Genomic DNA, 26,199 nt, shown 5'->3' on the forward strand with positions numbered 1-26,199 from the left:
TAAATACCTTCAATTTAGACAATAGGTGCAGGAGGAGGCCATTCGGCCCTTTGAGCCAGCACCACCATTCAATGTGATCATGGCTGATCATTCTCAATCAGTACCCCGTTCCTGCCTTCTCCCCATACCCCCTGACTCCGCTATCCTTAAGAGCTCTATCCAGCTCTCTCTTGAATGCATTCAGAGAATTGGCCTCCACTGCCTTCTGAGGCAGAGAATTCCACAGATTCACGACTCTCTGACTGAAAAGGTTTTTCCTCATCTCCGTTCTAAATGGCCGACCCCTTATTCTTAAACTGTGTGGCCCCTGGTTCTGGACTCCCCCAACATTGGGAACATGTTTCCTGCCTCTAACGTGTCCAACCCCTTAATAATCTTATACGTTTCGATAAGATCCCCTCTCATCCTTCTAAATTCCAGTGTATACAAGCCTAGTCGCTCCAGTCTTTCAACGTACGACAGTCCCGCCATTCCGGGAATTAACCTGGTGAACCTACGCTGCTCGCCCTCAATAGCAATTGTACCAGCATCTGCAGTTATCTTCTTATATTATTTGTTGTTTGGTTGTTAAGTGGAGGGGGGTTGTTTGGTTGTGAAGGGGAGTTATTTGGTTGTGAAGTGTAGGGGGGGGGGGGGTATTTTGAGTTGTTTGGTTGTTGTTGGCTGTTATTTGAGGGTTTGGGCGCAGGCGGAGTGTGGGCAGCCCCGGGGTCCTGCAGGCAAGATGGCGGCGGCGGGGAGGAGGAGGCGCTGAGGACGAAGGGCGGCGCCGCCCCCCCCCCCCTTCCCTCCCCTCCCCACGCTCACACCCACGCCGCTCCCACCTCGCTCCCGGGCCATGGAGGTGGTCGAGGGGTGCCGCCTGCCCGTCCTCAGGAGGAACCAGGAGAACGAAGACGAGTGGCGTGAGTATCTACCGACCTCCCGCCGCTAGTGTTGCTGCCGCTGGAGGTCTAAACAGGCTGCAGTGGCGGCCTCCCAGCCACGGTGGCGCTGTCGCCAGGCGCAATGCCGACCTCCCGCAGCCAGTGTCGCTGCCGCTGGAGGTCTACACAGGCTGCAGTGGCGGTCTGCCAGCCACGGCGGCGCTGTCGCCCGGCGCAATGCCGACCTCCCGCCGCCAGTGTCGCTGCCGCTGGAGGACTCCTGTGGGTTTACAATACCGACTCCCTTCCGCCGCTAGTGTCGCTGCCGCCTGGCCGCGGCTGTGGGCAGTCCCGGGACACACACACTCACTCCCCGTGTACGCACCCGGCTCCCACCTCGCTCCCGGCCCATGGAGGTGGTCGAGGGGTGCCGCCTGCCCGTCCTCAGGAGGAACCAGGAGAACGAGGACGAGTGGCGTGAGTATCTAAAATGGCGGACGGGCGGGCGGGCGGATTGTCCGACCGGGTGCAGCGGCGGCCTCCGACCGCCTGTGACGCTGCCGCTGGAGGTCTCAATGCGCTGCAGTGGCGGCCTCCCGCCGCCTGTGGCGCTGCCGCTGTATCCACCCACTCCCACCCGTATCCACCCATTCCCCACCCGTATCCGCCCACTCCCACCCGTATCCGCCCACTCCCACCCGTATCCGCCCACTCCCACCCGTATCCGCCCATTCCCACCCGTATCCGCCCACTCCCACCCGTATCCGCCCACTCCCACCCGTATCCGCCCACTCCCACCCGTATCCGCCCACCCACACCCGTATCCGCCCATTCCCACCCGTATCCACCCATTCCCCACCCGTATCCGCCCACTCCCACCCGTATCCGCCCACTCCCACCCGTATCCGCCCACTCCCACCCGTATCCGCCCATTCCCACCCGTATCCACCCACCCACACCCGTATCCACCCATTCCCAACTGTATCCTCCTATCACTCTCCAGAATTTGTCTCCCCCCCCCCATCTCTCTTCCAGCCCCTCCCCCACACACGCACAATCAGTCTGAAGAAGGCGGTGGAGGCCAATTCACTGGCTGAATTTAAAGTGGACGCCAATTCATTGGATGAATTTAAAAGAGAGTTAGATAGACCTCTCGGTGAATATGGGGAGAAGGCAGGCACGGGTTACTGATTGTGGATGATCAGCCATGACTGCAATGAATGGCATTGCTGGCTTGAAGGGCCAAATGGCATCCTCTTGCACCTATTTTCCATGTTTCTATGAGAGAGAAACAAGTACACATTTAGGGACAATTTACAAATTTTCACCAAATCCGATTAACTTAGAAACCCGCACATCTTTGGAGTGTGGGAGGAAACCCACGCAGGTCACGGGGAGAACGTACAAACTCCGCGCAGACAGCGCCTGGGGTCAGGATGGAACCCGGGTCTCCGGCGCTGTGAAGCAGCAGCTCTACCCGCTGCACCACTGTGCCGGCCTCCAGTTACTGAGTGGAGGTGCTGCTCTCCCCCACTTGTGGTATCCACTTGTCTCCATTTGCAGCGTCTGGCTGTGAGGGTAGGCATGACCTCTTAACTGACAACTTAACTGACGCATTTTCTGCTCCTTTCCTCCCCAGCTCTGGCTGAGATCCTGAGCGTTAAAGACATCAGCGGAAGGAAAGTATTCTATGTCCATTACATTGACTGTAAGTATTCTTGTCCTAACTATCCCCACAAGCTCCCTCCTCTCCTTAACCCCTGTCCACCACTTTGTGGCATCCTAAACAATCGGGTAAAATAACTGTCCATGTATAAGCCTGGGGTACAGTACCAGTGGGGACGGGTCTGTGTGTGTAACACTGGGGTACAGTAATGGTGGGGACGGGACTGTATGTGTAACACTGGGGTACAGTACCAGTGGGGACGGGACTGTATGTGTAACACTGGGGTACAGTACCAGTGGGGACGGGTCTGTGTGTGTAACACTGGGGTACAGTACCAGTGGGGACGGGTCTGTGTGTGTAACACTGGGGCACAGTAATGGTGGGGACGGGTCTGTGTGTGTAACACTGGGGTACAGTAATGGTGGGGACGGGTCTGTGTGTGTAACACTGGGGTACAGTAATGGTGGGGACGGGTCTGTGTGTGTAACACTGGGGTACAGTAATGGTGGGGACGGGACTGTATGTGTAACACTGGGGTACAGTACCAGTGGGGACGGGTCTGTGTGTGTAACACTGGGGTACAGTACGGGTGGGGACGGGTCTGTGTGTGTAACACTGGGGTACAGTACAGGTGGGGATGGGTCTGTGTGTGTAACACTGGGGTACAGTACAGGTGGGGATGGGTCTGTGTGTGTAACACTGGGGTACAGTACCAGTGGGGACGGGACTGTATGTGTAACACTGGGGTACAGTACGGGTGGGGACGGGTCTGTGTGTGTAACACTGGGGTACAGTACGGGTGGGGACGGGTCTGTGTGTGTAACACTGGGGTACAGTACAGGTGGGGATGGGTCTGTGTGTGTAACACTGGGGTACAGTACAGGTGGGGATGGGTCTGTGTGTGTAACACTGGGGTACAGTACCAGTGGGGACGGGACTGTATGTGTAACACTGGGGTACAGTACGGGTGGGGACGGGTCTGTGTGTGTAACACTGGGGTACAGTACGGGTGGGGACGGGTCTGTATGTGTAACACTGGGGTACAGTACCAGTGGGGACGGGACTGTATGTGTAACACTGGGGTACAGTACGGGTGGGGACGGGTCTGTGTGTATTGAAACATATAAAATTCTTAAGGGGTTGGAGAGGCTAGATGCGGGAAGATTGTTCCCGATGTTGGGGAAGTCCAGAACCCGGGGTCACAGTTTAAGGATAAGGGGGAAGTCTTTTCGGACCGAGATGAGAAAACATTTTTTCACACAGAGAGTGGTGAATCTGTGGAATTCTCTGCCACAGAAGGTAGTTGAGGCCAGTTCATTGGCTATATTTAAGAGGGAGTTAGATGTGGCCCTTGTGGCTAAAGGGATCAGGGGGTATGGAGAGAAGGCAGGTACAGGTTACTGAGCTGGATGATCAGCCATGATCATATTGAATGGAGGTGCGTACAGGCTCGAAGGGCCAAATGGCCTACTCCTGCACCTATTTTCTATGTTTTCTATGTTTCTATGTGTGTAACACTGGGGTACAGTACTGGTTGGGACGGGTCTGTGTGTGTAACACTGGGGTACAGTACGGGTGGGGACGGGTCTGTGTGTGTAACACTGGGGTACAGTACTGGTGGGGACGGGTCTGTGTGTGTAACACTGGGGTACAGTACGGGTGGGGACGGGTCTGTCGCTGTGTAACACTGGGGTACAGTACTGGTGGGGACGGGTGCCTGTGTGTAACACTGGGGTACAGTACTGGTGGGGACGGGTGCCTGTGTGTGTAACACTGGGGTACAGTACAGGTGGGGATCAGTACCCCATCACCTCTACCCCATTCTGGACATTGAAAGTTGTGAAAACAGGCCGTTCGGCCCACCGAATCCGCACCGTCCGGCGATCTCTTCACATTAACACTACCCTACACAAACTAGGGGCAATTTTACATTTGCGCCAAGCCAATGAACCTACAAACCTGCACGCCTTTGGAGTGTTGGAGGAAACTGAAGCACCCGGAGAAAACCAACGCGGGTCATGGGGAGAAGATACAAACTCTGTGCAGACAAGCACCCGTTGTCAGGATGGAACCCGGGTCTCTGGTGCTGTTCCATCTGAAGTTCTGAGCTGATGCTGCTGTTGTTGCCAGCTCGGGGGAGTAGGGGGGGGAGGGGATGTTGAGGGTGATGCCCTGTCTGTGCCAACCTGGAGGGGTTGGGAGGGCGGGCAGGCGGGTTGATGTGTGACCATCGCCCGTGCACGTCTCGAGTCTTGAGTTTCGTTCCGATTTTCTCTCTCTCTCTCCAGTCAACAAGCGTCTGGACGAATGGGTCACTCCCGAGCGGCTGGACCTGAAGAAAATCCAGTTCCCCAAGAAAGAGGCCAAGACCCCCACCAAGAACGGGCTGCCGGGCTCCAGGCCAGACTCCCCCGAGAGGGAACTGGTAAAGGCACCCCTTGTTCTCTGTTCTACTCACTCCCTAACCTCCTCCACCCCTTCCCCCTTTGCCCACCCCTCCCCACGGGCCAGGTAGCCAGAGGTGGTGGGGGGGGGGGAGGAGCGGTCACGGGGTGAAGCTTTGTCGGGGAAGGCGGCAGGGAAAGATCCGGAAAAGTCTCGCCCCGTTAACTGTCGCCTTTCGTAACCTCAGCACATCCCAAAGTGCGGCAATCAGCCAATCACGTCACAGTGAATCTGCCCCTGACCTCCTTCAAGGGCCAAGATCACCTTTCCAAAAGGTTGCCTACAGTTGAAAGACATTGGAGATACAAGGAACTCTAGATGCTGGTTTGGTACCAAGGAACGACACCGATCGCTGGAGTAACTCAGCAGGTCAGGCAGCAACTCTGGAGAAAAGGAATAGTTTTCTAGCATCTCGTGAGGGCGTGCAGCGTAGGTTTACTAGGTTAATTCCCGGAATGGCGGGACTGTCATATGTTGAAAGACTGGAGCGACTAGGCTTGTATACACTGGAATTTAGAAGGATGAGAGGGGATCTTATCGAAACGTATAAGATTATTAAGGGGTTGGACACTTTTTCAGTCAGAGAGTTGTGAATCTGTGGAATTCTCTGCCTCAGAAGGCAGTGGAGGCCAATTCTCTGAATGCATTCAAGAGAGAGGTAGATAGAGCTCTTAAGGATAGCAGGGGATATGGGGAGAAGGCAGGAACGGGGTACTGATTGAGAATGGTCAGCCATGATCACATTGAATGGCGGTGCTGGCTCGAAGGGCCGAATGGCCTCCTCCTGCACCTATTGTCTATATTGCCTTATAAAGTGATCTTATAGAGGTGTATAAGATCATGAGACGAATAGACCATAAATGCACAGAGTCTCTTACCCAGAGTAGGGGAATCAAGAACCAGAGGACATATGTTTAAGGTGAAGGGGAAATGATTTCATAGGAATCTGAGGGGTAACTTTTCCACACAGTGTATGGAACGAGCTGCCAGAGGAGGTAGCTGAGGCAGGGACTATCACAACGTTTAAAAAATATTTAGACCGGTTTAGAGGGATTTATGAGCCAAACGCGGGCAGGTGGGACTAGTGTTGATGGGGCATGTTGGTCGGCGTGGGCAAGTTGGGCTGAAGGGCCTGTTTCCACACGGTGTGACTCGATGGCTCTTAAGAGAGCGAGAAGGGTGGCAGGAGCAGGAAGGGTCTGAGTGTTGACAAACTCCCCAGGCCAGACGTGTGTGGGACGTTGGAACATGTGCGCCAGTAATCTGATCTCTCTTCCTCCTCAGAAGAAGACGCTCGATCTCTCTCTACACTCCTCAGCAGCAGGGATTGGGAAAACCATTCCTACACCGGTACAGCATACTTCTTAATAACGTTCCCGCCAGGCTCTGTGCTTTTGCTGATGCCAGTGTAATAACCGCCAGTCGGTGTAGTCGCCATGTTAACCTGCCCCATCCCTGACCACCCCCTAGTTCAGGGTGACTCCGTCCGCTTGGTTTAGTGTAGAGATACAGCGCGGAAACAGGCCCCATGTTAACCTGCCCCGTCCCTGACCGCCCCCTAGTTCAGGGTGACTCCGCTTGGTTTAGTTTAGAGATACAGCACGGAAACAGGCCCTTCGGCCCACCGGGTCCGTGCCGACCAGCGATCCCCGCACAGTGACACCGTCCCCCCCACACACACACACACACACACACACACACTAGGGACGGTTTTTACATTTACACTGAAACCAATCAACCTACAAACCCGCACGTCTTTGAAGTGTGGGAGGGAAACTGAAGATCTCGGAGGAAACCCACGCAGGTTGTACCTGCAGGGGGGAATGTACAGACTCCATACAGAGAGCACCCGTGGTCAGGATTGAACCCTGGTCTCTGGTGCTGTGAGGCAGCAGCTCTACCCGCTGCGCCACCAGATCTGAGGAAAGACATTCTTGCCATAGAGGGAGTACAGAGAAGGTTCACTAGATTGATTCCTGGGATGGCGGGACTTTCATATGAAGAAAGACTGGATAGACTAGGCTTGTACTCGCTGGAATTTAGAAGACCGAGGGGGGATCTTATAGAAACATATAAAATTCTTAAGGGGTTGGACAGGCTAGATGCGGGAAGATTGTTCCCGATGTTGGGGAAGTCCAGAACCAGGGGTCACAGCTTAAGGATAAGGGGGAAGTCTTTTAGGACCGAGATGAGAAAACATTTCTTCACACAGAGAATGGTGAGTCTGTGGAATTCTCTGCCACAGAAGGTAGTTGAGGCCAGTTCATTGGCTATATTTAAGAGGGAGTTAGATGTGGCCCTTGTGGCTAAAGGGATCAGGGGGTATGGAGAGAAGGCAGGTACGGGATACTGAGCTGGATGATCAGCCATGATCATATTGAATGGCGGTGCGTACAGGCTCGAAGGGCCGAATGGCCTACTCCTGCACCTATTTTCTATGTTTCTATCATGCGTGGGGTGGGGGGGGGGGGACATGACACCTCCAGCTCTCCTGATGTCACATTCCCTTCTTCAGACTGAGAGTCTGGGGAAATGGAAACGGGAGCGATATAGACGGTGATGTAGAGAGATATCGAACAAATGAATGAAAGATGTGCGAAAAAGTAACGAGGATAAAGGGTTTTCATCAGGAGGGATAAAGGATTTACCATCGGCACTTTAATTGATTTGTTTAATTGATATCTTTAATTGATTTAATCATATCTTTAATTGATTTGTTCTATAAATCTCTCTACATCACGTGTAGGAAAATAACTGCAGATGCTGGTTCAAATTGAAGGTGGACACAAAATGCTGGAGTAACTCAGCGGGTCAGGCAGCGTCTCAGGAGAGAAGGAATGGGCGACGTTTCGGGTCGAGACCCTTTTTCAGACTGAAGGAGGGTCTCGACCCGAAACGTCGCCCATTCCTTCTCTCCAGAGATGCTTCCCGTCCCGCTGAGTTACTCCAGCACTTTGTGTCTTATCTTCGGTGTAAACCAGCATCTGCAGTTCCCTTCCCACCCTGACTGATGAATTGACCGGAATTAATTAATCGCTAATTGCGTGATCTTAGTGAGCATGGATTTCTTTCTACATCTCCTGCATTACACGTCATTGGCTGCCAGGTTCTTTGGGATGCCCTGCGTTCCTGAAAGCCGATGTGGAAATGTTGAGCATTTCCTTCGTAGTGTCCCTATGTGACCCATAGAAACATAGAAAATAGGTGCAGGAGGAGGCCATTCAGCCCTTTGGCCCAGTACCACCATTCATTGTGATCACGGCTGATCATCCACAATCAGTAAACCCGTGCCTGCCTTCTCCCCATATCCCTTGATTCCGCTAGCCCCTAGAGCTCTATCTAACTCTCTCTTAAATCCATCCAGTGATTTGGCCTCCACTACCCTCTGTGGCAGAGAATTCTACAAATTCACAACTCTCTGGGTGGAAAAAGTTCCTTCTCACCTCAGTTTTAAATGGCCTCCCCTTTATTCTTAAACTGTGTGTGGCCCCTGGTTCTGGACTCCCCCAACGTTGGGAACATTTTTCCTGCATCTAGCTTGTCCAGTCCTTTTATAATTTTATACGTCTCTATAAGATCCCCTCTCATCCTTCTAAAATCCAGTGAATACAAGCCTAGTCGTGTCAATCTTTCCTCATATGACAGTCCCGCCATCCCACGGATCAGTCTCGTGAACCTACGCTGCACTGCCTCAATAGCAAGGACGTCCTTCCTCAAATTAGGAGACCCTGTACGGTGCTCAGGTTAGCAGCGAACTGGCCCAGCGTTGTCCTTTGCCACGTCTCTTAATGTTGCACAGAATGGATCCAAGTCTTTAGACCCAACCCCCCCCCTTTGCGCAGGGCAGTCGCGGTGGCGCAGCGGTAGAGTTGCCGTCTTGCAGAGCTTTGCAGCGCCGGAGACCCGGGTTCGATCCTGACCTCGGGTGCTGTCTGCGCGGAGTTTGTACGTTCTCCCCGTGACCTGCGTGGGGTTTTCCTCCTGTTAGACGGCTCAGGTTTCGAGGAGAGTCGGGGAGGAGGGAGTCCCAGAGTGTAACACGGCACAGAAACAGGCCCTTCGGCCCAACTCTCATACCGACCAATATTCCCCTTTCTAAACCAGTCCCATTTGGCCCCTACCCCTCCAACCATGTCTTGTTCAACTGTCTTTCAAATGCTGCTGTACCACCTGCCTCACCCATTAGTGTCTGAAGAAGGGTCTCGACCCGAAACGTCACCCATTCCTTCTCTCCCGAGATGCCACCTGACCCGCTGAGTTACTCCAGTATTTTGTGTCTGTCTTCAGGCAGTTTGTTCCATTTGCCTACCACCCTCTGTATGGAAATGTTGCCCGTCAGATTCCTATTAAATCACTTCCCCCTCTCACCATAAACCTCTGCCCCTCTGGTTCTGGATTCCTACACCCTGAGAGGGAAAGGCTCTGTGCATTCACCCTGCCTTTAGTTGAGTTTAGTTTAGAGATGCAGCATGGAAACAGGTACCTTCAGCCCACCGAGACTTGTGATCAAGTCAAGTCAATTTTATTTGTATAGCACATTTAAAAACAACCCACGTTGACCAAAGTGCTGTACATCAGTTCAGGTACTAAGAAACGAACATACAATGGCACACAAACATAACAGCACATACATAAACACTTCACAGCGCCACCTCAGAGGGCCTCAAACGCGAGGGAGTAGAGATAGGTTTTGAGCCTGGACTTAAAGGAGTGGATGGAGGGGGCAGTTCTGATGGAGAGAGGGATGCTGTTCCACAGTCTAGGAGCTGCAACTGCAAAAGCGCGGTCACCCCTGAGCTTAAGCCTAGACCGCGGGATAGTCAGTAGCCCCAAGTCGGCCGACCTGAGGGACCTGGAGATAGAGTGGTGGGTTAGAAGATTTTTGATATGGGGGGGGGAGGGCAAGCCTGTTTAGGGCTTTGTATGTGAATAGGAGGAACTTGAAGTTGATTCTGTACCGTACTGGAAGCCAGTGGAGAGAGGCCAGAATCGGGGTGATGTCCCTTTTATGGGCGCCCGTCAGGAGTCTCGCTGCGGTGTTTTGGACCGATTGCAGGCGGGACAGGGATGATTGGCTGATCCCAGTGTGTAGGGAGTTGCAGTAGTCTAGGCGGGAGGAGATGAATGCGTGGATGATTTTTTCAATGTCGTCAAATTGGAGGAATGGTTTGATTTGATCACCCCAGTTGTATCCGACACACTAGAGATAATTTGCAGGAGCCAATTATCCTACCAACCAGCGTCTGGGAATCAAGAACAGGAGGAACAGGTTGGGTGAATGGACAGGGTCTTTTTCTCCCAGGGTCGGGGGAATTGAGAACAAGATTTAATAGGAACCCGAGGTGCGTTTTTTCCACGGAGGGCCATTGTCCCTAGTGTGTGTGGGAGAGTGCCAGTGTGCGGGGTGATCGCCCATGGGCGCGGACCCGGTGGGCCGAAGGGCCTGTTTCCGCGCGGTATCTCTCTGAAGGGCCGGCTGAGAGCTGGAGGATGTGGCAGAGGCCGAGAAGATGTGGTGGGAATAGTCGCCAGATTGTAGGAAAGATGTCATCAAGCTGGAAAGGGTACTGAGGAGATTTGCACTACAGGGAGAGGTTGGGGCAGGCTGGGTCTCTACTCCTTGGAGCGCAGGAGGATGAGGGGTGATCTTACAGAGGTGTATAAAATTATGAGGGGAATAGATCGGGTAGACGCACAGAGTCTCTTGCCCGGAGTAGATGAATCGAGGACCAGAGGACATAGGTTTACGGTTAAGGGGAAAAGATTTAACAGGAATCTGAGGGGTAACCTTTCCACACAGAGGGTGGTGGGTGTATGGAATGAGCTGCCAGAGGAGGTAGTTGAGGCTAGGACTATCCCAACGTTTAAGAAACAGACAGCTACATGGATAGGTCAGGTAGACATAAAATGCTGGAGTAACTCAGCGGGTCAGGCAGCATCTTGGGCGAGAAGGAATGGGTGACGTTTCGGGTCGAGACCCTTCTTCAGACTGAAGAAGGGTCTCGACCCGAAACGTCACCCATCCCTTCTCTCCCGAGATGCTGCCTGACCCGCTGAGTTACTCCGGCATTTTGTGTCTACCTTCGATTTTAAACCAGGTTTTTTTTTCCTACACATGGATAGGACGGGTTTGGAGGGATATGGGCAGGTGGGACTAGTGTAGCCGGGACACGTTGGCCGGCGTGGGCAAGTTGGGCTGAAGGGCCTGTTTCCACGCTGTGTCACTCTGTGGCTCCGTAGCAGGGGTGAGCTCGGCAAGCGGTTCCACTGCCGCCATTACCTCTTCTGTCTCTTTCTCCCTCCATGGCGTTGTGGACCAGGGCTTGCCCTACTTAGCAGCAGGTGCTAGTTTGCAAAGGGTGCCAGTCGTGAAGCTGCCAGACAGGACCAACAGCATCGAAAACGTCACCAAAAATTTGTTATCTGTGAGTTTCATTTATATTGTTTGACCGGTTGGTTTGAGTGCTTTAAAAAACCCCAAAGTGGTGTTATGAAAGAATAGAGGTACCCCCCCCCCCCCCCCCCCCCCCCTCGTTCTTCTAAACTCCAGCCCAGTACAGGCCTCTGGTCTTAGACTCTCCCACCAGTGGAAAATCCTCTCTACATCCATTCTATCCAGGCCGCTCACTGTTCTGTACGTTTCAATGAGGTCCCCCCTCATCCTTCTAAACTCCAGCGAGTACAGGCCCAGTGCCCACAAACGCTCATCGTAGGTTAACCCACTCATTCCTGGGATCGTTCTCGTAAAACCTCCTCTGGACCCTCTCCAGAGCCGGCACATCCTGCCTCAGATACTCTACCGCTGCGCCACCGTGCCGCCCTTAGCCAACTCTACCACCGTGTATTCCGGTCAGCGATAGTCGAAGGCTGCACCGAGTTGGCTGCCTGCCCCTCTTCCGGGCCTACGTCCGTGCCCGCGTGTCCCTGGAGAGGGAACACGCACACGCGGTGTCTACGGGGACGCGGGAGGCCTTCCGTGAACACTGGTGGCCGCGGGAGGTCAAGTCAATTTTATTTGTATAGCACATTTAAAAACAACCCACGTTGACCAAAGTGCTGTACATCTGATTAGGTACTAAGGAAAAAAAATGAAACATACAGTAGCACGCAAACAGTTCACAGCGCCTCCTCAATGAGCCTCAAACGCTAGGGAGTAGAAATAGGTTTTGAGCCTGGACTTAAAGGAGTCGATGGAGGGGGCAGTTCTGATGGGGAGAGGGATGCTGTTCCACAGTCTAGGAGTTGCAACCGCAAAAGCGCGGTCACCCCTGAGCTTAAGCCTAGACCGCGGGATAGTGAGTAGCCCCAAGTCGGCCGACCTGAGGGACCTGGAGTTAGAGAGGGGGGTTAGAAGATTTTTGATGTAGGGGGGGGAATGTCCATTTAGGGCTTTATACGTGAATAGGAGGAGCTTGAAGTTGATTCTGTACCGTACAGGGAGCCAGTGGAGAGAGGCCAGAATCGGGGTGATGTGGTCCCTTTTACGGGTACCCGTCAGGAGTCTCGCTGCGGCATTTTGGACCAGTTGCAGGCGGGACAGGGAAGATTGGCTGATCCCAGTGTATAGGGAGTTGCAGTAGTCTAGGCGGGAGGAAATGAAAGCGTGAATGATTTTTTCTGTGTCGTCGAATTGGAGGAAAGGTTTGATTTTAGCTATGGTTCGAAGTTGGAAGAAGCTGGCTTTTACCACAGCGTTGACTTGCTTATCAAATTTTAATGCAGAGTCAAATATCATGCCGAGGTTTTTGACATGCGGTTTGACTAGGCAGGATAGACTTCCAAGACTGCCTGTTATCAATTTGATGGAGTCGGGGGGGGGGGGGGCGAATAGGATGACCTCAGACTTGCTCTCATTTAATTGGAGGAAGTTCTGTGCCATCCAACATTTTATGTCCTCAAGGCAGTGTAAGAGGCTGTTTAAATTTGACTGGTTGTTGGGTTTCAGGGGGAGGCAAAGCTGAGTGTCATCGGCATAGCAGTGGAAAGAAATGCCGTGCCTTTGAATGATTTGGCCAAGGGGGAGCATGTATAGAGAGAAGAGAATGGGGCCTAGGATGGAGCCTTGTGGAACTCCGCAGAAGAGGCTAGCTGGAGCAGAGGAATAACTGCCTATGTTGATGGCGAAACTCCTATCTTTGAGGTACGAAGCGAACCAGCTCAGGGCAGTGCCATCAATGCCAACCGCGTACCGGAGACGGTCAATAAGGATGGTGTGGTCCACTGTATCGAACGCTGCGCTGAGGTCGAGAAGGAGCAGGATTGCACAGTCGCCGGTGTCGATGGCGAGAAGCAGGTCGTTGTGTACCTTCAACAAGGCAGACTCTGTGCTGTGGTGGGCTCTGAAACCTGACTGGAAACTTTCCAGGATGGTGTATTGGTGCAGGTAGGGCACTAATTGGTTTAGAATTGCCTTTTCAAGGACTTTTGACAGGAATGGCAGTTTGGAAATGGGTCTGTAGTTGCTAGGCAAGGTGGGGTCTAGGTTAGGTTTTTTCAGTAGGGGCTGGACCACCGCGTGCTTGAAACTGGTTGGAACAGTGCCAGTGGCCAGAGAACTGTTGATAATAGAGAGGATGCTGGGACCGGCTATTGCAATGACATCCTTCAGAAGGGCAGTGGAGGCAGGATCAAGGGGGCAGGTTGCAGGTTTCATAGCGGAGACAAGCTTTGCAAGGGAGGATAGAGTGACGGGTTGGAAGCAGTCCAATTTAGATGAACAGACTAGTGAGACAGCTAGGTCACGGGTGGGAGGGGAAATGTTCATTCTAATGTTCTCAACTTTGTTGGTGAAAAATTAAGCGAATTCTTCGCACTTAGCAGGGGACCCAACTAAGCTGGTACTGGGGGCAGGACATATGACAGAGGTAATTGTTCTAAATAGGACCTTGGAGTTATGAGAGTTTTTGGAAATAAGGTCGGAGAAGTATTGTGCTCTAGCAGACTTTACTGCTTCCTGGTATTTGAGAAGATTGTTTCTCAGAATTTCGAAGGAAATTTGAAGCTTGTCACATTTCCACCTCCTTTCTGATTTTCTGCACTCCCTTCTTAGGGCTCTGGTGGTGTCATTGAACCACGGCCGACCTTTGGGCTTTTGCTTTTTCATTTTAAGGGGAGCGATAGAATCCAGGATGGAAGAGCAAGTGATATTAAATAAAGAGGCGAGATCTTCAGTGCTGAGATGGGGGGGAGAGGCCTCAATAGTGCAGATGTTGTGGGCAGCTGTGAGAGCCTCAGAGAATTTACTGGCAGTCAATGATTTATGTCGCGGGAGTAACGAACAGGGAGATGAGATTTTGCGGGAGATAAAGGCAGAGATGTGTCAAAAATGATAGCGCTGTGGTCTGATAGACAGGCTTCAGTAGTTTCAATGTTGTTGATTGGGAATCCGGACGATAACACTAGGTCGAGAGTATGGCCTAACTTGTGAGTGGGTCCCGTGGTGTGAAGAGTCAGATTGAAGGACTCAACCAGGTGCATAAATTCACTCACAAGAGGCTTAGTGGGACAGCAAACATGAATATTAAAGTCACCAAGAATCATGATCCGGTCAAATTTGGGCAAAATGCTAGAAATCAGATCAGCAAATTGGGTGATGAAGTCCTTATGCATTTTTGGTGGGCGATACACAAGAACAATTAAGAGGGGATAGGCTAGGCCTACTTTAATTAGTTGCACCTCGAAACTGGAGAAATGATCAGCGTTCAGGAGGCGGCAGTTGAAATGTCGAGTGTATTGTGTAAAGGTCGAGTGTATTGATAAAGTTGGCGATGTATTAATTTGATAACTGTTTGTCTGTAAACTGCCAATGCAGGCAGCCTACCATCGTGTTTCTACTCTGGTTTTGTTTTCTGAATAAAAGTTTTTGTATGTTTAAATAATTTTTTATAAAACCACCCACTGAGGCGTAATTTACAGAGGGCTTGTTTGGCCTCTTTGCAGAAAAGGAAGTTGGAAGCGGTCTCGCTCGCTACCCAGTGCTCTCCAGCGATCCCGGTGTCAGCAGCTCCAGAGATCCCAACGCCCGTCTATGCTCAGGTAAGATTCAGCATAGGTACCGCGATCGGGGGGGTGTGGGGGTGGCAATGGTACGTCCACAATAACAGTAACAATGGCAAATGGCATGTCGGCCTTCACAATACAATACAATACAATACAATATATCTTTATTGTCATTGTACAGGGGTACAACGAGATTGGGAATGCGCCTCCCATAAATTAATTAGCTAATCAGTATTAATTTATACAACCCAGTGAAATTAAATTAGAAACAGTTTTAAAACAGTGTAAAGTGCAAGTAGATCTGTGCCGGTTCACTGTGCGATGTGACCATCCGGCTCAGCAGGACCGGTTCATGGCAGCTATGGCCCTGGGGATGAAGCTGTTCCTGAGTCTGGAGGTGCGGGCGTAGAAGGCCTTGTATCGTCTGCCTGATGGTAGAAGTTCGAACAGACTGTTGCAGGGGTGCGAGGAGCCTTTGTGAATGCTGGTGGCTTTTCTGAGGCATCGTCTGTTGTAGATGCCCTCCAAGGCTGGTAGCTGTGTTCTGTTAATCTTCTGAGCTCTTTGGACTACCCGCTGCGAGAGGATTTGAGTATCGGAGCAAAGAGGCCCGACTGCAGTTGTACAGGGCCCCGGTGAGACCGCACCTGGAGTACTGTGTGCAGTTTTGGTCTCCTAATTTGAGGAAGGACATTCTTGCTATTGGGGCAGTGCAGCGTAGGTTGACCAGGTTAATCCCCGGGATGGCGCGACTGACATATGATGAAAGAATGGATCGACTGGGGTCTCGAGAAGAAGTAATTGAGGCAGGGACGATCACAACATTTAAAAGACATTTGGACAGGTACATGGATAGGAAAGGTTTAGTGGGATATGGGGCAAACACGGGCCGGTGGAACTAGTTTTTCCCCGCAGGGTAGGAGAACCAAGAAGGTCATAGCCTTGAGGTGAGTGGAGATAGAAACTGGTCTTAGACAATAGACAATAGGTGCAGGAGGAGGCCATTCGGCCCTTCGAGCCTGTACGCACCGCCATTCAATGTGATCATGGCTGATCATTCTCAATCAGTACCCCGTTCCTGCCTTCTCCCCGTACCCCCTGACTCCGCTATCCTTAAGAGCTCTATCCAGCTCTCTCTTGAATGCATGCAGAGAATTGGCCTCCACTGCCTTCTGAGGCAGAGAATTCCACAGATTCACAACTCTGACTGAAAAATATTTTCCTCATCTCAGTTCTAAATGGCCTACCCCTTATTCTTAAACTGTGGCCCCTTGTTCTGGACTCCCCCAACATTGGGAACATGTTTCCTGCCTCTAATGTGTCCAACCCCATAATAACCTTATACGTCTTGTGTAAGAAGGATCTGCAGATGCTGGTTTATACACAAAAAGCTGGAGCAACTCAGTGGGTCAGGCAGCATCTCTGGAGAGAAGGAATGGGTCCAGACCCTTCTCCGTCTCAACCTGAAACGTCGCCCATTCCTTCTCTCCAGAGATGCTGCCTGTCCCGCTGAGTTGCTCCAGCTTTTTATGTCTAGAAACAGTTCCTGGTGTCTAACTTACCCATACCGACCAAGATGCCCCATCGACACTAGAATCAGGACTTTAGTGATCCAGCTTGGGGACTGGCCCTTTGGCCCACCGAGTCAGTGCTGACCAGCGATCACCCCTAGCGCTATGCCGCACACTCGGGACAATTTTCACCGAAGCTGATTAACCTGCAATCCTGGACGTCTCTGGAGTGTGGGAGGAAACCGGAGCGCCCGGTGGAAAACCCACGCAGGTCACGTGCACACTCTGTACGGACCGCACCAACGGTCAGGATCGAACCCGGACCAAGCTTGATGGGCCGAATGGCTTGAACCGATGATTGAGCGCTTTCTGCAGGTGGAACTTTAGTTTAGTTTTAGATTATGTACAGTACAGAACTTTATTGTCATTCAGTACCGAGGTACCGAACAAAATTACAGCAGTCACAGAACACAGGACACACGACCCCAACACAAACATCCATCACAGTGACTCCAAACACCCCCTCACTGTGATGGAAGGCAACAAAACTTCCACTCTCTTCCCCCCCCCACGCCCACGGACAGGCAGCTCGACCCCTGCCGAGGCGACCGACACGCACAGCCCCCACAAGGGGATGGAAGGCCCCGCGGCCGAGCCGCACCGGGCACTGAAACGTCCCGCGGCCGAGCCGCGCCGGCGATGTTAAGTCCAGCGGCCGAGCCGCGCCGGGCGATGGAAGGCCCCGCGGCCGAGCCGCGTCGGCGATGTTAAGTCCAGCGGCCGAGCCGTGCCGGGCGATGGAAGGCCCCGTGGCCGAGCCGCACCGGGCGCTGCTAAGTCCCGCGGCCGAGCCGCGCCGGCGATGTTAAGTCCAGCGGCCGAGCCGCGCCGGGCGATGGAAGGCCCCGCGGCCGAGCCGCACCGGGCGCTGCTAAGTCCCGCGGCCGAGCCGCACCGGGCGCTGCTTAGTCCCGCGGCCGAGCCGCGCCGGCGATGTTAAGTCCAGCGGCCGCGCCGCGCCGGGCGATGGAAGGCCCCGCAGCCGAGATTTAGATTTAGAGTCCAGGCAGCGATAGTCGAAGGCTGCACTGAGTCGGATGCCTGCCCCTCTTCCGGGCCTGAGATGGGGCTCTTATAGAAACATATAAAGTTATTAAGGGATTGGACAGGCTAGATGCAGGATACATGTTCCCAATGTTGGGGTAGATTTTAGATTTTAGATTTTTTTAGAGATACAGCGCAGAAACAGGCCCTTCGGCCCACCGAGTCCGCGCCGCCCAGCGATCCCCGCACACTAACACTATCCCACGCACACTAGGGACAATTTTTACATTTACCAAGCCAATTAACCTGCACGTCTGTGGAGTGTGGGAGGAAACCGGAGATCTCGGAGAAAACCCACGCAGGTCACGGGGAGAACGTACAAACTCTGTACAGACGGCGCCCATAGTTGGGATGGAACCCGGGTCTCCGGCGCTGCATTCGCTGTAAGGCGGCGACTCTACCGCCGCGCCACCGTGGAGGTGGGTGACATTTGACGTGAGGTTGTTTCCTTTGCTCCAGCAGAATGGTTCGGCGCGGCGCCCAGTGCCCCTGGTGGCTGGGAGGAAGAGGAAGGCCAACTGCTTGGGGACCGATGAGGTGAGTTATCAGTTGCTGCTTCCCCACTGAGTGTCCTTCCCCCCCCCGTCCTCTCATCTCCGGGCGGTGACTTGGGAATCCATCACTTGACACAAGCCTGTGGAAAGGTGATGTCAGTGAGGAGGAAGCGTCGCGCTGTGGAAGGGAGGGGCGGGGAGGAGGGAGGGAGCGCCGCGCTGTGGGAGGGAGGGAGGGGCGGGGAGGAGGGAGGGGCGGTGAGGAGGGAGGGGCGGGGAGGAGGGAGGGGCGGGGAGGAGGGAGGGGTGGTGAGGAGGGAAGGAGCTCCGCGCTGAGGGAAGGGAGGGGCAGGGAGGAGGTAGTGCTGTGGGAGGGAGGGAGGGAGGGGAGGTGAGGAGGTAGTGCCGTGCTGTGGGAGGGAGGGCAGGGCGGTGAGGAGGGAAGGGCGGTAAGGAGGGAGGGGCAGTGTGGGGGGAGCGCCACGCTGTGGGAGGGGCGCACATTCTCTCACCCCCCCCCTTAAAAAGAACTATTTAAGTATACGTTTACTGGCTCTTAAAATAGCCTTTTGTGTCCAGTTGGGTTTGTCGGCCGTCATTTAAATGTGAACTTTGCTGGGGTGGCCGGCTTTCTTGGGAAGTAGCACAGCCTGGACCAGAGATAACAGAGCAGAGCAAGATAGACCACTCGACCCTGAAAACCGTAGCATGTCATGGCGCCATTTTAGTCGGCAGAAACGTGCAGAAACATTTAAAAAGAAAAAGATCAAAAATCTGTGAGTTGATGGATGAGATATATTCTGCATTTTAATGGTATCATCACACATACTGTTCCCCCACAACACTGATTACACTGCGAGAGGCAGAGCGAACGGCGGGGTTTGCCTACTAAAATGGCGGGGTCTGCCTACTAAAATGGCGGGGTACGCCTACTAAAATGGCAGGGTTTGCCTGCTAAAATGGTGGGGTTTGCCTACTAAAATGGTGGGGTTTGCCTGCTAAAATGGTGGGGTTTGCCTGCTAAAATGGCGGGTTCTGCCTACTAAAATGGCGGGGTATGCCTACTAAAATGGCAGGGTTTGCCTGCTAAAATGGCGGGTTCTGCCTGCTAAAATGGCGGGGTACGCCTACTAAAATGGCAGGGTTTGCCTGCTAAAATGGTGGGGTTTGCCTACTAAAATGGTGGGGTTTGCCTGCTAAAATGGTGGGTTCTGCCTACTAAAATGGCGGATGTTGCACTCCTTTGCGTACTGCACTTCAGTATAGGCAATTTTGACGGAGTGGTCCATCTTGCTCCTCTAGTATCTTTGGCCTGGACGCTGGGGAAAACCCCACCCTGGGCAATGGCGATCCCACCCAGCAGCGCCTGGAGTTGAGCTGCTCACCGTTGCGTATGGCGAGCTGCACAAGGGCGGGCGATGATCCAGGTGGCCTTGTCGTCGCGGGCCGTGTTTCCCGGCATTTCCAAGATCTCAGGTGTCCCGTACTCCAGAACCAAATAAACCGGAGCGCTGGCACCAATCCGCTCGGCATCAGCTCATAATGGATAGGTGTAGAATCAGGCCATTCGGCCCATCGACCACTCCACCATTCAATCATGGCTGATCTATCTCTCCTAACCCCATTTTCCTGCCTTCTCTCCATAGCCTCTGACACCCGCACTAATCAAGAATCTATCTACCCACTGACTTGTGGCCTCCACAGCCGTCTGTGGCAAAGAATTCCACAGATTCACCACCCTCTGACTAAAGTAATTCCTCCTCATCTCCTTCCTAAAGGAATGTCCTTTAATTCTGAGGCTGTGCCCTCTGGTCCTAGACTCTCCCACTAGTGGAAACATCCTCTCCACATCCACTCTATCTGGGTCTTTCGGTACGTTTCAATGAGGTCCCCCCTCATCCTTCTAAACACCAGCGAGTACAGGCCCAGTGCCGACAAACGCTTATCATATGTCAATCCACTCATTCCTGGGATCATTCTTGTAAACCTCCTCTGGACCCTCTCCAGAGCCAGCACATCCTTCCTCAGACGAAATGTGCAGGAAGGAACTGCAGATGCTAGTTTAAACCGACGATAGGAACAAAAAGCTGGAGTAACTCAGTGGGTCAGGCAGTATCTGTGGAGAACATGGATAGGTGACGTTTCACAGAGTGCTGGAGTAACTCAGCGGGTCAGGCAGTCCTTCATTGCCCGTTGCCCTTCATTGCGTGAGGATTTGAGTTTCGGAGCAAGGAGGTCCTTACTGCAGTTGTACAGGGCCCTGGTGAGACCGCACCTGGAGGATTGTGTGCAGTTTTGGTCTCCTAATTTGAGGAAGGATGTCCTTGCTATTGAGGCAGTGCAGCATAGGTTTACTAGGTTAATCCCCGGGATGGCGGGACCGACATATGATGAAAGAATGTGTCGACTGGGTTTGTATTCACTGGAATTTAGAAGGATGAGAGGGGATCTTATAGAAACATATAAAATTCTTAAGCAATTGGACAAGTTAGATGCAGGAAAAATGTTCCCAATGTGGGGTTGTCCAGAACCAGAGGGTCACACACAGTTTAAGAATAAAGGGTCGGCCATTTAGGACTGAGATGAGGAAAAACTTCTTCACCCAGAGATTTTAGATTTTTTTAGAATTAGAGATACAGTGCAGAAACAGGCCCTTCGGCCCACCGGGTCCGTGCCGCCCAGTGATCCCCGCACACTAACACTATCCTACACACACTGGGGAGAACTTTTACATTTGCCTACATACCTGTACGTCTTTGGAGTGTGGGAGGAAACAGAAGATCTCGGAGAAAACCCACGCAGGTCGCGGGGAGAACGTACAAACTCCGTACAGACGGCGCCCGTAGTCAGGATCGAACCTGAGTCTCCGGCGCTGCCCTTCGGCAGAGTTGTGAATCTCTGGAAATCTCTGCCACAGAAGGCAGTGGAGGCCGATTCATTGGATGTTTTCTAGAGAGAGTTGGATTTAACTCTTAAGGCTAACGGAATCAAGGGACATGGGGAGAAAGCAGAAAGGGGGAGACCGCACCTGGAGTACTGTGTGCAGTTTTGGTCTCCAAATTTGAGGAAGGATATTCTTGCTATTGAGGGCGTGCAGCGTAGGTTTACTAGGTTAATTCCAGGAATGGCGGGACTCATATGTTGAAAGACTGGAGCGACTAGGCTTGTATAAACTGGAATTTAGAAGGATGAGAGGTGATCTTATTGAAAGGTATAAGATTATTAAGGGGTTGGACACGTTAGAGGCAGGAAACATGTTCCCAATGTTGGGGGAGTCCAGAACAAGGGGCCACAGTTTAAGAATAAGGGGTCAGCCATTTAGAACTGAGATGAGGAAAAACTTTTTCAGTCAGAGTGTTGTGAATCTGTGGAATTCTCTGCCTCAGAAGGCAGCGGAGACCAATTCTCTGAATGCATTCAAGAGAGAGCTGGATAGAGCTCTTAAGGATAGCGGAGTCAGGGGGTATGGGGAGAAGGCAGGAACGGGGTACTGATTGAGAATGATCAGCCATGATCACATTGAATGGCGGTGCGTACAGGCTCGAAGGGCCGAAAGGCCTCCTCCTGCACCTATTGTCTATTGTCTAACTGATTGTGGATGGTCAGCCATGATCATGTTGAGTGGTGGTGCTGGCTGGAAGGGCTGAATGGCCTCCTCCTGCACCTATGTTTCAAACATGTCTGCCCCCGGGGGCCACCGTTCGCCCTGTGATGACACCACTCTGTGATGTCACAGTGGTGGCGGAAGGCGACGGGTGAGCTCGGGGAACCGAGCGTTCAACTGCCTCCCCTCCTCCCTAACTGCCTCGGCGTAGTCGACGAGCCCACCCTCCCATCCCTCGCCCCCCCCGGCTGGGCGCTCTCTCTCCTCACGCCCTCCCTCCCGCCCGCAGGACTCGCAGGACAGCTCGGACGGCATCCCCTCGGCCCCGCGCATGACGGGCAGCCTGGTGTCGGACCGCAGCCACGATGACATCGTCACCCGCATGAAGAACATCGAGTGCATCGAGCTGGGCCGCCACAGGCTGAAACCCTGGTACTTCTCGCCCTACCCCCAGGAGCTGACCTCCCTGCCCGTCCTCTACCTCTGCGAGTTCTGCCTCAAGTACCTGAAGAGCCTCAAGTGCCTGCAGAGGCACCTGGTGAGTGGCGAGGTGTGTCGCCACCGTACCGAGCCGAGTTACCCTCCTCAGCGGTGGCGGCGCGGCGGGTATTTGGTGGGCACTGAGAGGGCAGGGCCAAGATGCTGTGCCCTGTTGGAACTGCGGATGCTGGTTTCAAAACCCAAGATCGGCACAAAGTGCTGGAGTAACTCAGCGGGACAGGCAGCGTCTCCGGAGAGAAGGGCCGGGTGACGTTTCGGGTCGAGACCCTTCTTCGGAAACGTCACCCATTCCTTCTCTCCAGAGTTGCGGCCTGACCCGCTGAGTTACTCCAGCATTTTGTGCCTTTCTTCGATTTAAACCAGCATCTACAGTTCCTTCCGACACTGGAGCGAATGAATGGGTGACATTTCAGGTCGAGGCCCTTCTTCACACCCTCTTATCTCAGTGATGGCTCCCATTTTGTGGCCAGGACCTTATCTATACCCCTTGCTTCACAGCACCAGAGACCCGGGTTTGATCCTGACCTTATCGAAACGTATAAGATTATTAAGGGGTTGGACACGCTAGAGGCAGGAAACATGTTCCCAATGTTGGGGGAGTCCAGAACCAGGGGCCACAGTTTAAAAATAAGGGGTCGGCCATTTAGAACTGAGATGAGGAAAAACCTTTTTCAGTCAGAGAGTTGTGAATCTGTGGAATTCTCTGCCTCAGAAGGCAGTGGAGGCCAATTCTCTAAATGCATTCAAGAGAGAGCTGGATAGAGCTCTTAAGGATAGCGGAGTCAGGGGGTATGGGAAGAAGGCAGGAACGGGGTACTGATTGAGAATGATCAGCCATGATCACATTGAATGGCGGTGCTGGCTCGAAGGGCCGAATGGCCTCCTGCCCCTATTGTCTATTGACCTCGGGTGCTGCCTGTGTGTGTTGTGTGTGAGGATGTGTGTTTGATGTGTGTGTGTTTGGTGTGTGTGTGTGTGTGTGTGTGTGTGTGTGTGTGTGTGTGGGGTGTGGGGTGTGTGTGGAGTTTGCACGTTCTCCCTGTGACCGCGTGGGTTTCCTCCGGGTGCTCTGGTTTCCTCCCGCACTGCCCAGCGATCCCCACACACTAACACTATCCTACACACACTAGGGACAATTTCCATTTACACCAAGCCAATTAACCTACATACCCGCACGTCTTTGGAGTGTGGGAGGGAACCGAAGATCTCGGAGAAAACTCGAGGGGAGAACGTGCAAACTCCGTACAGACAGCACCCGTGGTCTCCGGCGCTGCAAGTGCTGTAAGGCGGCGACTCTCCCGCTGCGCCACCGTGGCCGCCCCATTAGAAGGGTTGAAAACCTCTAAACTAAAGTAAACTACCCCAGACGACCGGCCGACTGGCCATCGTTCACCGCACTCCCTTCTCTCCCGTCAGACGAAGTGCAACCTCCGACACCCGCCAGGCAACGAGATCTACAGGAAAGGAACCATCTCCTTCTTCGAAATCGACGGCAGGAAGAACAAGGTAATGAGATAACGTTTCAAAGCCACCTGCACAGCAACGGGGATCGCAACGGTCTCGAGGGATATGGGCCAAACGCGGGCAGGCGGGACTAGTGTAGGTGAGCGTTAGTTGGGCCGATGGGCCTACTATCACGCTGTGTGCCTTGAGATGGGACCAGTGTAGTTGGGACATCTTGGTGTGGGCCAGGACAAGTTGGGCCGAAGGGCCTGTCTCCACCCTGTATCCCCGTTAATGGGACTAGTGTATAAGGAAATACCTGCAGATGCTGGTACAAATCAAAGGTATTTATTCACAAAATGCTGGAGTAACTCAACAGGTGAGTCAGCATCTCGGGAGAGAAGGAATGGGTGACGTTTCGGGTCGAGACCCTTCTTCAGACTGATGTCAGGGGGGGCGGGACAAAGGAAGGATATAGGTGGAGACAGGCAGATAGAGGGAGATCTGGGAAGGAGGAGGGGAAGAGAGGGACAGAGGAACTATCTAAAGTTGGAGAAGTCGATGTTCATACCACTGGGCTGCAAGCTGCCCAGGCGAAATATGAGGTGCTGTTCCTCCAATTTCCGGTGGGCCTCACTATGGCACTGGAGGAGGCCCATGACAGAAAGGTCAGACTGGGAATGGGAGGGGGAGTTGAAGAGATCAGTTTGGTCAATGCGGACCGAGCGCAGGTGTTCAGCGAAGCGATCGCCGAGCCTGTGCCTGGGACTAGTGTAGATGGGGCATGTTGGTCGGTGTGGGCAGGTGGGACTAGTGTAGATGGGGCATGTTGGCCGGTGTGGGCAGGTGGGACTAGTGTAGATGGGGCATGTTGGTCGGTGTGGGCAGGTGGGACTAGTGTAGATGGGGCATGTTGGTCGGTGTGGGCAGGTGGGACTAGTGTAGATGGAGCATGTTGGTCGGTGTGGGCAGGTGGGACTAGTGTAGATGGGGCATGTTGGTCGGTGTGGGCAGGTGGGACTAGTGTAGATGGGGCATGTTGGTCGGTGTGGGCAGGTGGGACTAGTGTAGATGGGGCATGTTGGTCGACTATGGGCGGTTGGGCCGAAGACCCTAATTTCCACACTGTATCTCTAAACTAAACTAAACTAAAGCATGCAGATGGGACGATGTAGATGGGGCATGTTGGTCGGCCTGGGCCACAGCCTGTTTCTTGGCCTGGACAGAGTGGATGTGGAGAGGATGTTTCCGCTAGAGGGAGAGTCTAGGACCAGAGGGCACAGCCTCAGAATTGAAGGACGTTCCTTTGGGAAGGAGACGAGGAGGAATTTCTTTAGCCAGAGGGTGGTTCATTGCCACAGACGGCTGTGGAGACCACAAGTCAGTGGATATTTTTACGGCAGAGATAGATTCTTGATTAGTGCGGGTGTCAGGGGTTACGGGGAGATGGGTTAGGAGGGAGAGAGAGAGAGATCAGCCGTGATTGAATGGCGGAGCAGACACGGTGGGTGGAACGGCCTAATTCTGCTCCGGATCGCTTGATATTGACTGTACAACTCACTGCTTCTCCCCCCCACGGTGTGCAGAACTACTCACAGAACCTGTGCCTGCTGGCCAAGTGCTTCCTGGATCACAAGACTCTGTACTACGACACCGACCCCTTCCTCTTCTACGTGATGACCGAGTACGACTGCAAAGGCTTTCACATCGTCGGGTACTTCTCCAAGGTAAGGCGGCTGGCCGCTCTCCCCCAGGCACGGGCGGACGGACGAGAGGGGGATCTTGCACCGATGAGCCAAGACATCATGCCCACCTGCCCAATGTGCTGTTGGTCCTCCGTGTGCAGCCCCATACGCAGCAGGGTGCGATGCACTGTGTATTGTGACACATTCCTCCCGTGACCACCATTAAAATTTTCTGTCGGCTCGGACCAGATGGGATAGCCTTCGTTGCCCTCGTGCATCGATGAGCCTTGGGCGCCCAACACCCTGCCTGTCGCCGGTTTGTGGTTTGTCCCTCCTCGGACCACTGTCGGTCGGTCGGTCGGTACTCACCACTGCTGACCGGGAGCACCCCACAAGCCTTGCCGTTTCAGAGATGCTCTGACCCAGTCGTCTGGCCAGAACAATTTGGCCCTTGTCAAAGTCGCTCAGGTCTTTACTCCTGCCCATTTCTCCTGCATCCAACACGTCAGCTTCAAGAACTGCCTGTTCACTTGCTGCCTAATAGATCCCACCCCTTGACAGGTGCCATTGTAACAAGATAATCAATGTTATTCACTTCACCTATCAGTGGTCATAATGTTTTGGCTCATTGGTGTAGGATTTGGCTCATCGCGAGAGGATTTGAGTATTGGAGCAAGGAGGTCCTACTGCAGTTGTACAGGCCCCTGGTGAGACATCGTTGCCACATCCACTCTATCCAGGCCACTATATTCCACAGCCTGGAGTATTATGTGCAGTTCTGGTCTCCTAGTTTGAGGAAGGACCTCCTTCCTATTGAGGGAGTGCAGCGTAGGTTCACCAGGTTAATTCCCGGGATGGCGGGACTGACACACGATGAAAGA

At 53.1% G+C, this 26,199-nt stretch overlaps 1 protein-coding gene across 17 annotated transcripts in view; it reads left to right on the plus strand.

Annotated features, from left to right (window-relative positions):
* Positions 1–740: 740 nt before the first annotated feature.
* Positions 741–26,199, plus strand: part of LOC144609352 (histone acetyltransferase KAT5) — a 33,017-nt gene continuing 7,558 nt past the window's right edge. The window contains exons 1-10 of one of the 17 annotated variants that reach the window (XM_078427785.1): positions 741–905; positions 2,506–2,574; positions 4,821–4,957; positions 6,262–6,327; positions 11,298–11,402; positions 14,917–15,012; positions 18,051–18,128; positions 21,979–22,239; positions 23,607–23,696; positions 25,220–25,360. In XM_078427785.1, the coding sequence (XP_078283911.1) occupies positions 839–905; positions 2,506–2,574; positions 4,821–4,957; positions 6,262–6,327; positions 11,298–11,402; positions 14,917–15,012; positions 18,051–18,128; positions 21,979–22,239; positions 23,607–23,696; positions 25,220–25,360 (1,110 nt within the window). In that variant the 5' untranslated portion in view covers positions 741–838. Of the gene's footprint in view, positions 906–1,140; positions 1,344–2,505; positions 2,575–4,820; positions 4,958–5,029; positions 5,347–6,261; positions 6,328–11,297; positions 11,403–14,916; positions 15,013–18,050; positions 18,129–21,978; positions 22,240–23,606; positions 23,697–25,219; positions 25,361–26,199 lie in introns of those variants that run through there. The other 16 variants (XM_078427787.1, XM_078427788.1, XM_078427789.1 and 13 more) reach the window with 16 other exon arrangements.

Source organism: Rhinoraja longicauda, chromosome 34 (assembly GCF_053455715.1).
Source record: "Rhinoraja longicauda isolate Sanriku21f chromosome 34, sRhiLon1.1, whole genome shotgun sequence".
NCBI lineage: Eukaryota > Metazoa > Chordata > Chondrichthyes > Rajiformes > Arhynchobatidae > Rhinoraja > Rhinoraja longicauda.